Source organism: Engystomops pustulosus, chromosome 2 (assembly GCF_040894005.1).
Source record: "Engystomops pustulosus chromosome 2, aEngPut4.maternal, whole genome shotgun sequence".
Lineage (NCBI taxonomy): Eukaryota > Metazoa > Chordata > Amphibia > Anura > Leptodactylidae > Engystomops > Engystomops pustulosus.
In genome coordinates, this window is record NC_092412.1 from 56,818,986 (window position 1) to 56,830,511 (window position 11,526).

The 11,526-nt window shown below is 37.3% G+C and overlaps 1 protein-coding gene across 1 annotated transcript in view; it reads right to left on the reverse strand.

Moving 5' to 3' along the window:
* Positions 1 to 1,722, reverse strand: part of LOC140117722 (twist-related protein 2-like) — a 41,189-nt gene extending 39,467 nt beyond the window's left edge. Inside the window, exons 1-2 of the mRNA XM_072134710.1 lie at positions 1,553 to 1,722; positions 841 to 1,458 (exon numbers count right to left, since the gene is read on the reverse strand). Coding sequence (XP_071990811.1) covers positions 880 to 1,368 — 489 coding nt within the window. The 5' untranslated portion in view covers positions 1,369 to 1,458; positions 1,553 to 1,722 and the 3' untranslated portion in view covers positions 841 to 879. The remainder of the gene's footprint in view (positions 1 to 840; positions 1,459 to 1,552) is intronic.
* Positions 1,723 to 11,526: the final 9,804 nt, after the last annotated feature.

Consider the following 11,526-nt stretch of genomic DNA (forward strand, 5'->3'; position numbering starts at 1 on the left):
TTCTTATTGAACCTCAGACCTAATGTAGTCTATATTATTTTATATGCAGAATATCAGAGAAATAATTTGCAGGTGAAGGTGTAGACGGTAGAAAATGCTTATATTGAATATATGTGTTATCATTATGAATATGGGATGATAAATATGACATATTTAGTCTATATTATTTTATGCTATATTGTTTGGTGAACATTCCCAAGTGTCGCATCCAATACTGGGCTGTGAATCGTAGACGATGTACTGTGCACCTTGCCTATAGCTAAGTGGACTGAAAGTGTTAGTGGTTGTACAATTCAATCAGCCTGTTTAATGTAAAGAAGGAAGTGTTTGTTCCTAGTTTCCGCACAAGAGACATGATTAGCCATGAAAAGTGATAATGTGGCCTAGGTCAGCCCCGACCCTGGTATTGTCTAATTTACAACAGAAGTGCGTGACGTCCCATTCTGTTTAGCTGCAAGTTCATATGGCAAAGGTATAAGTGACATGTGCTTCTGCAAGACTGAAAGTGCTGCTCGGAAGGTCGTATATCACAGATGCTAGGTGGGCTTGCCGGAGAGTGTGGATGCCAGCAATGATATAGTTTATGCCTATTAACTGCAATATTCCAAAAATTTGGTTATATTGTTTGGAATCTGGATTATTTAGACTCACAAGAAAACCATGTGTACGTCTGTTGTTCTTGGCACATGCACTACGTACATTATGGAATTCACTACACATTATCTGCAAATCAAAAAAAGATCCAAGGCAGACCCTAACATCCAGATAATTCCCCCCCTCAAGATAAAGCAATCTGAAGGAATGAATATAAGTGTGATATGCTTTCTGGTATCCACGTACCTTCTCAAACAGCAGGCAAGAGAGGCATCATTGGGGTGTTCAGTGGGATGTAGACATGGACCAGGCACCTTCCATTCTCCACACAGAGAAGGCGTAGCTAAGTCTTTCATGGGCAAGGTAGTTACAACTGGCAATCTTGTGGTCCAGCTCATCACTCTGCAAGACCTGGTACAGGAAATCAATATAGCGTGAAGCCAGCTTCAGGGTCTGTATTTTGCTTAGTTTATCAGATGGCAAGGTAGGGATGATCTTTCGGAGCTCTGCAAAAGCATCATTTAGGGATTGTGTGCGCTGACGCTCTCTCACGTTGGCAATGATTCTCTGTGTGTGTACATCCTCGAACGTATCAATTTGGGGGCTCCTTTTGTTACGCTTGCACGGAGGTGAAACAGGTACCCTCCCATCACCACCTTTGCCTACCAACACTGTGCGTTTACGTATGGCCTTCCTCTGTTGGCGCTCAGCCTCTTCTTCACTGGTTACTAGGCTGCCTTCGGGGGATTCAGGGCATGTTCCTTCTTCTTTCATCTTGTATACACTGGTCCCTGCTGCCTCTACCCTACTCGTGATCCTCCCCCAGGAGCCAACAAGGGGATGTTGTCTTATCGTTGCCAGGACCTTTTAAAGTGGTAGAAGAAACAGTCTGTATTCAATATGTTAAAAATGTGAAAGGCTAGGTGGCAGTGCCAGCTCAATTGGTAGTCAGTTATACCTCCCAGCTGCCTCACACAGAGTGTGTGCTCCTGAACTTAGCAGGCTTCCCGAATAATGCTCCAATCCTTCCCTCTTTTCTTTCACTCCTCATTTTTGTATGTTAAGGAGGGATTTCACAAGAAATTGGCCTAGTTCTTCTTCTGATTGGATCGTCCAAACTGAATAACTTGGGAGGAGGGATCCTTGACTTCTCTCTTCTTCCTTGATTTTAAATAGCTCCTTGGCCCCCCTCTCTCTCTCCTTTCCTTCAGTCAAAACCAATCCATCATGGAAAGGTAGTATAAACGTTGCTGGACATTATGGGTTCCAGATTTTAGCCCTGCAGGCACAGATGCACAGTGAACGGAAGGCTGAAGCAGACTGCCCATCAAGAAAAAAGTAACAAAGAGGCGGCATCAGACCCCTTAGGCGCCACTGAGGGGGTACAGGGGCCTTTACCAAAGAATCAGTGCTACCCCTTAAATCTTTCGGACACCTCATCATTTAGTCCAAAAAGTTTCACATGCTGCCTATTTATGTAGAATTTATAATTTCTCTTTGAACAAATGGAACTGCAGGGCAAAGGACGACCCTATAGAGTGACATTGTCTCATGATGACAGTGCGCTCTGTAGGAGAGCAGCGTGGTAAACATGCCTAGTTATGAAAGAGTCTGCTAGTGCAAATCCTAACCAGATGATGAAAAGAAGACCCTTTGCTTTCCGAAGAGATTCATAGACGTGCGCTCTGTTTGTGTCCCCAAATCCCCTGAACGGGACAAGCAGCCAGTTATGTTTGGAAATTGTATTGGACTAGGCAGATACATCATGTGAAATAGATGCACTGCATCGCAGCTGCCAATTGTAAAATATACAGAACTATACACATACACACAGGCTACAGAGCCATCTACATGGATCATGATGAATCTTCTTGTATAAACAGGATTAAAGGAATATGGTTATTGCTCCAAGAAAAACAGGCAATGGAGTTTATTTTTTCCATTGTTAATTTATTTTGCTACATGAATCCCAATATATATATATATATATATATATATATATAATATCCGAAGTGATAGTAAAATGAATATATATATATATATATATATATTTATATATATATATATATATTATATAGAGAGAGAGACATAAAGCTATTGGGCCTGATACAAAATCAGTGCCATGCCCTCCCGAGTAAAGAAGTAAAGAATATTGTATATAGCATTAGTCGTCTAAGCAAATGAGGAAATGCACCTTATGGGCCCCCTAAGCCTCTTGGGCCCAAGTATGACAACACACTCTACGCCCCCTCAAGTTACACCCCTGTATACAGCCTAGAAGTCACACCTTATATACTAAGTAGATTAAAAATACTAATTTTTTCAAACAACTAAGGTCTCCTTTCATAGCAATAATTTGGTATTATTAGATTGATCAATGTTATCTATCTTTTACATAAAGGCTGTCATATTATACCGTCCAGTGGCGAGCAGATGTGTATCGCTTACACTTGCTGTGCACTTGTCAGCATCTGGTATAGAGATTCAGTACAATCTTTTTATATGAAATGTATTCACGTTGAAGGAATAAAATTATTGCACTTAGTTCACACTAGCTCTAAAATCCGCTGCCATGCTTTGGTGAATGCTCTTACTATAGACAGTCAATAGTGACTTCTCTCATCTTTTTGTGCTATCTTTTTACTTTTTGATATTGACTATTGGTCATACTTTGAGTATGTTGCCTCCATACAAATTGCCATTGGGCTTCAGATAATAAAAATGTCAAAAACCTAAGCACTGTATGCAAACTGTAGATAATTTTTTTCTGCACTTATAGTGCCTCCAAGTGATATCTCTATTTTATGTTTTAGGTTTTTTTTTCTCCTAGAAGCAATACTACTACTATTGTGGATTTACAGAATTTCCATGCAGTAAAACCTCAGTGTAATTCTGTAAAATTGGATGAATGACAATCTAATACACACAATGCTGATTTTCTTTTTTCATCCATATCAAATAAAGGACCTGTCACTTTCTGATGTGAGTTGTGGTGCTCAAATCAACCTTTGCGACAGAACTGCAACATTATAGGCATCAGAAACAAGCAGATGACAGCAGCCATATAACTAAAAAGTGCAGATACATACTGGGGGTTGTAGTTACTAAGATACTGTATTTGCATCACAGTTCTGGATTGTGCCAAAAATGTGGCATACATGACTTGCACCATATTTGTAATATACATATAAGCATCTAAAAATGGAACAACATTTTTTATAGAACAATATTGATTAAAATTAAGAAAACCAAGAAGGATGAGAATAAAATCAAATTCATCAAGCAAGAGGCGCCAAAACTATTAAACAGAATGAGCCTTATTGATAAAATGGTTACATCCTATGCCTGTCTAATCTGGTTTTACCAGACTCTCTAAATTTACAACACTTTTATGGGATACATTTATAGCATTCGTTATTATGGTGCATAGCAGGAAAATGGAATTGACAACATTATGCTAAAATAAAAATTAATTATAGTATAAATCATGTTCTAATGTCTTACAACTAAAGATACAAACAGTCTAAGTATCCCCAGACTTTAAATTTTCTTTAAAATACAGGCGGTCCCCTACTTAAGGACACCCGACTTACAGACAACCCATAGTTACAGACGGACCCCTCTGCCCACTGTGACCTCTGGTGAAGCTCTCTGGATGCTTTAAAATAGTCCCAGATTGCAACAATCAGCTTAAAATTGTCTGCAATGAAGCTTTATTGATAATTCTTGGTCCTATTACAGCAAAAAAATTTGAAACTCCAATTGTCACTGGGGCAAAAAAAAAAATTGTCGGGAACTACAATGATAAAATATACAGTTTCGACTTACATACAAATTCAACTTAAGAACAAACCTACAGTCCCTATCTTGTATGTAACCCGGGGACTGCCTGTATCATCTCAGTACATAAGTGGCTATACAGCTAAAATGATATGTATAAGTTTCCCTTATTTTAAGTGCGGTGTATCAGCGTGTCCATAGACCCACAGACATACAAGGTCTCATTTGCATTTACTTCAGACCGGTTGACCGGTGCATTTCACCAGCCGCCGTCGATCTTGATTTAACTAGTTCATTGTGATATCTCCTTGCTCTTTTTTACAAGCAGAGTCTTTTAATTTCCATTTTCCCCTACAATTGACATTCTTTCTCTGAATCAACATGGCAAAGCGTAACTGTTGCATCTAAAGAAGCAAAATAATCTATGCAAATTGACTTCTCAATACTTTGCCAAATCTATAACTTGAGCTAGCTCGGCATTGAAAGAGTTAAGAAGGGACCGGCAGAGCCAAACTATGAAGGGGTTAATCCAACAAACTGCTCTGAACAGGGTTCAGCACCATCATATGTGAACAATTAGCACCATATTCTTACTAAATAAGATACAGATGTGTCATGACCAGCACATTATCTTTGATGTCCTGTGGTCTGCCATGTGCTTTAACCCCATCATTCCTAAAGGTATACTTCCATTAATCTGTGCACTTCCTAGATGACAATCAATCGGGGGACACTAAAATAATCCTTGTTGTATCATTTCTCAGTATCTTCTATTTTGATTCAGTTTAGATTCAGCCATTACAATGGTAGTATATATATATATATATATATATATATATATACAGTATCTATATACACTGACCTCAAAAGCAACAGACATGTTGGAAAGTAAGTGTAGCCTTGAACCGGCATTAGAACTGAACACTACAGTATGTTGGGTGCCTCTGACCTCACAGTGGGACACAATTTATAAGAGTAGTGTCACAAGCCGCAGATGTGTCTTCTCCGTCACTCTACGCTTCTCGACAAGAACTTCTTTATTAGGAACACAATGTGGCGTATTTACTAATACTGGCTTATAACCAAACATTGCACTAGTATATGATCACCAAAGTCTGTATATCATATATACGCCAACATGACTTTTTTCTATGTCACAGACAAAAAAAATTAGTTTTCACTAAATAACCATTAACACCATCCTAGTTACAAAAATTGTTGACACAATTGTCCATTTACTTACTATTATTACAAGTTAGGACTTATTCACACATTGTTTTTTTTTCTTTATCATACTATCTGTTTTGTCTAAGAATAGCGAACTGACCCTGATTGTGTATGTGCCAATCAGCATGTCTCCAAAAATCTGCTGGGAAAAAATTGGAGCATGCACTATTTATTTCATAGACCTCAATGGAAGCTAATAAATTAGCAAAAAAAAAAAACGGACAGCTCACGGATGACATCTATATGTGGTTCGTGAAAAAAGCGGATCAGAAGATGCCATATGGATGTCAAAAGAACGTCAGTCAATTCAATTCAAACACACAAAGGACAAGACTGTGTGAATGAACCCCTAATCTTCCTAGCATTGAGTGCACTAATTCATTTCATAGTAATTTTTATAGAAAATGTATTTATTGTTGTGTTTTAATTTCATATTAAAAGAAACCAAAGATCTGTTTTTTTTCCTATTAAATATAACAATATAAAGATATAAAGGTAATCATATTAACATAATCCTAATAATCCCATATACAATATCAGTGTAGAGAAACAAAAACATTGCAGAGGAAGAATAATGGACATTTTTACATTATTATTGGTGCCATGTCCGTCTACTTACTAAACTATTACTACTTGTTAATCAATGATTTTTGCATTGACTGCACTGTTATTGAGCAATATATAACTTGAATAGATCAGAAATGGTCATTTTTAGGTTAAACGGGACCAAAAATTGGATTTTTTTTCCTTTTAAATGAATCTTAATTAGTTAGAAATTAACATGCTAAAGTTAACTGCTAAATAATCCAATTGACTGTCAAACATATTGATATTAAGTATTAATTTGGCATTGGGATTTTTATGGTTTGTAGTGATGAAAGATGAATTGTCATATGATGTCAAATTTAACACGATGTATAATAATTTTTTTAGTATATTTGTTAATTTTCTGCTTTTCAACCAGTCTAACTGTGAACTATTTTAACAACTCGGAATTTTAATCGTCCTCTTACACATTGATCTAAATTAATTTAACCAACTTATCTGCCTTAAAACACGACACAGCAGATTTATAAAACAGTCTTCAACAGAAAAAATTATGTTTTTGCTCATAACAACCTATGACAGCACAGCTTTCATTTTTGAAAAGTACAATTAAAAAAAATCAACCTGTGTTGTGATTGGGTGAGTTTTTATTTTAGCCAGTTTTATACATCTGCTACAATATGTATGAACTAAGAATATACAACTAAAACAGAAACAGATTTCGGTGCTTCAATACAGATGCTCTGAGATTCCGCATTCAAGTTTGTCATCACAGTTTTGTTTGTTATGTCATAATGAAAATGGATGTTTCCCTTGTTATGTTTAGGATGTTTGCATTTGTCGTCCCCTGTTTTTATATATGTGCAGAATTGTTTTACAGATGGAAATGACATGTAAATATCACAAAATGAACATATAAAGATATATATGTCCATTTTGTGATACCATTACACAAAAATCTCCAAAACTGGAACTCAATTTTTAATTTTTTTTTTTTTAATTAAAGATGATGAAACTTCTAAAACAAAGCTTGACCAGTTATTGGACAACTACTGTTCATCCATGTTGAAGGGCTGTCGTCCATATTGACATTATCAAAGACATTGGGAAAAGGGTGAAAACATTTTTTAGAAACATTTCGAGAATGTTTTTTAAGGAAAACTAATTTGCGGAAGACAGATCTCTAGTTCTTTATCTGTTTTATATTTATAGCTGACTTCCCTACATCATCGATTGACTAAAACAATTGTTTGTAGTTAAATTTCACAGGATGAACATAAGTTATGATTGAAATTGTACATTTTTGTCTAAAATGTATAGGCTTGTTTAGAAACCTGTCACTATCAGATAAAAAAGACAAGCAAACATTATTCTTCACTATTGCTTTGAATGTAAAAAAGAAAAATTTCCATTCTTCCTCCAACTATAAGAAGGCAACTCAACATTATAAGGCTGAATGATGTTTAGTTGTCAAGAAGCCAATAGGAAGAATAATAAGTAGACAGTGAAATGATTATGGTAGAACACAGAAAATGGGACATCTGGAGATGTAGATAATGGTGTTATGGACTGATGAGTCTAAATTTAAGGAAGTAACACAAGGCTTTATATTTGCCAACAAAGCAATGGAAGACTCTTTGAAGCAAGTCTACAACCATCAGTCATCTAGGTAGAGAGTTAGTGTTGGTTTGGATATGTATAACAACATCTGGAGCTGGTGTTTAGTTTATGACTAAAGATATCATGAAAGGTGATCCATAAAAATGTATTGATGGGTATAAAATTAATTCAAAAGCAAGAAAATGACCTGAAGTTATGTGCTGTGTAGATAAATAGGTACTTATGGAAAAGTAGCAGCTGGTGTTTTTTGAGCAATGGACTGACTACTCCAGAACCATGACTTTGAGAAGTACAAAATACACCATACTTCTAAAGGTAATCACTTCCTAGATGTAACAATTAACTAATGTGTATAGGTCAACTCTTCAGATGTAAGGAGTTAGAGGGATTCAGGTCCAACAGGTTTCATATGTAGAGAAGTTTAACTTCCATAGTCCATGAAGTCCCTAACGTTTCATTTCTCAGATCCTTTCTCAGGAGATCATCTATCAAATGCAACTAAATAACCTGGAGTCATAAACTCATACTCTCTAATAAAAGACAAAAGATGGAACACACTAAAGTAGCACACACCAGGAGTATAAATAGGAAAATGCAAGTCTTTAATGTAGAAAACCCACAGAAAAAACACATGTTTAAAAACATTTAAGTTCCCTGCTCAGTGAGTACCAGACCCAGTAGTGTATTATAATATGGGTAGTTTGGGTGGTATTTTGGGGCCCATGCCTTCTAGGGGGGCCTAGGACCAACCACCAAATTTGTTACTGAGAAGGATCTTCACTCATGAAATCCTCACACATCTGTTCCTGCTCGCAATAGACATGTACACTGGAGCCGTTTCAGGACCTTTAAAGGAAATCTACCATCAAAATCTATTATGATAATCCAGAGCCACTTACTCATAGATCCAGGCACTGTGGCTGTGGTAATATTCTTATATTTGTTATCCATGGCTTTTTACCTTGTAAAATAAACATTTTGCAATTATGCTAATGAGTCTGAGGGGCTCTGGTGGGTGGTCTCTCCCTCCTCCCTCTTCCTGTGTAATCTAGCAGAAGCAGGAAGTGCAGGGGGAGGCGAGACCTGATCTGCTCATTGTAACAACCTGTAAAAAGATTCATTAGCAAATCATTAGCATAATTTCAAGAGTTTATTTGACAAAGAAAGAGGCCATGGGTAACAAATACAAGAAGATCACCACAGTCACGGTGCCTGGATCTATGAGTAAGTGTCCCTGGTTTATCATGATGGATTTTGTCCTCCAATGGTCAGGCAGAAGGGAGACATCCTCCTTTCCCCACAAAGCTGTATGTATTCTTTTCCCATATATACTAGTAGAGGCTGTAATATTCGTACAGCCCAGGGCCCATGTCTTACTCTGCTCCTGACCAGACTCTAATCTTCAGGCCATCTCCTTAGACTTATGGTGACCTATAGACTATCCATGTATACAACTCCTGTGGGCAAAGAATGAAATACGAAAAACACCAAGAGCCTTTTTTTTGGTAAATTAAGGTCAAAAGATAAGATAAGATATTTCTTTATTAGTCCCACATTGGGGAAATTCACAGTGTTATAGCAGCAGAGAGAGTACAGAGAGTACAGTACAAACAATGACAAAACAATAATTTTAGGGATAAATGAACAAAAAGAAAAAAGGGCTGAAACGACAAGAAAAAGAAGACAAGAAATGATCGTCAGTTTGATATTCAGTCTGTGGATGGGACCTGCTGGGACCGGTTAGATGCTGAGCACAGGTGACTTCTGTTTGGGCCTTGTTAGTCATATGATGTATGTAAAAAAAATACTTCAAATGACACGGTGATAGCTGTTTTTTTGTGTAGTCGGTTTCAGGGTCAAAATGTGCTCCAGAGATATTGATAAAATGATAAAAAGGGGGCAGGTTAGTTGGCTATAAACCTGAAGGCTTCACTAGTGTGGCAGAAAGGAGGGTTATAGCCAAGTTTAGAGGAGAAATAAGTAACCTGGCTCTTTCCTTGTCTAAAATGTTAAATGCAAGGAAAAGTAAAAACTTTTAGTTATTGGTTGGTGCAGGTGAAACTCCTTAAAGAACATTAAAGGAGATCTTTTGTCCCATTTGCAATAGCATGAGTAAGGCTCAGTGGAGCAGAAACGCGTAGGTTTTATCCACTTCACTCACTATGCTGGAATGAATACTTGGGAAGTTTTATGAATTTTTGAATAAAGAGGAAAGTTTTTATTTCTCACTTGGTATGTGCACTAGCATTTTTTGTATGTTTATTCCATTTGCAATAGGACTTTACAACAAGGCACTTGCAGGTTAGGGTATAGGATAGGGCAGTGATGGCGAACCTATGGCACAGGTGCCAGAGGCGGCACTCAGGGACCTTTCTGTGGGCACCCAGGCTGTCGCCCCAGGACAAAGTTCGACAGACAGGGCTTAAATCTTCCTGCAGTCTTAGACAATTATAATGCAGCTCTTGGCACTCTTTTAAAGTGACGTATCTTTGACTGATTGGAACTGCAAGAGGAGTAAGAAGGTGTGAACAGGGCCAAAATATTTTTGGAGGTCCTACTTATTATTTTTGGAGGTCCCATTATTCTTCCTGTTCAGAGAGACCCTGGAGAGAAGCTACAATGATGTCTGAATTTGCCTTCCTGCTTTCAACTGTATTGGTGTCCTCAGGGGGCCGATACGATTAACTGTTGTGGAACAAAAGAGAGCAATAAATTATTGTTTAAATTGTCAAGTTGGCACTCAATAAGTAAGTAGGTTTTGGTTGAAGTTTGGGCACCCGGTCTCTAAAAGGTTTGCCATCACTGGGATAGGGGGTGAAATGGACGTGTTATCTATGATTGCTGTTTCCTCTGGGAATCAATTACATTTATATCTATAAATCTTTCTATATATCTTTAAAAGTATGCAAAAAAATACCAAAAGAATATTATAATTTAAATACAGAAATACACAGTGCAAAAGAGAATGAGAGTTGTTAGGTCAAAGAATGAATAGCTGAAATAAATGATGCATCGGGTGGTAAGAACAAGTAAGTAGGGTCAAGCCAAAAATAGCTATAATAATAATAATACTATTCAAAGGGTAAGGGCTATCCACTAGAAGACCCCAACGTACCTGACCATTTGCCAGTCAATTGTAAATACATTAATTACATGAAGAATAGAAAATTTTGCCTCAATTGACTATAAAATAAAATTTTGGTCACATTTTTTTTCTTGGGGTGTCCCGTGACCATGAGAAACATCTTATGTGTAGAAGGTTCCTCATAGCAATTCATAGCTGGTTTTGAACAACAAAATGTAGTCCCTAAATGCGAAAATTAAAAAATTTGGCGCTAAGAACTGAGGTTAGCAAATACAGTGATGACAATATTATGGCTAATATAGAACAGTTAATTTGAGCAATACATCTGCTACATCTACTTAAGCACTAGATCTATCCTATGGATGCGGACAGTCTCGGACTGGGTTTCCTTAGGTCCACCAGAGAAAATCAATTTGGGGGCCCACTCTTCATTATCCCCCAGGAAATATACTCTAGCAGCCTCCAAATTGTGGTGTTTTCTGATGGACCTCCGGGGTTCAGTATTGAATTGAGCCAGGGCCCACCGGAGGATCCTCTGGTCCTCTGGTGGGCCAGTCCGACACTGGATGCGGACATCACCATAACAAAAAACACAAATACAATATCCGGAGATTTATCAGAAGATTGGTTGTCATGAACAACGAGAACTGTTTTACCTCAGAGACAATTAAACA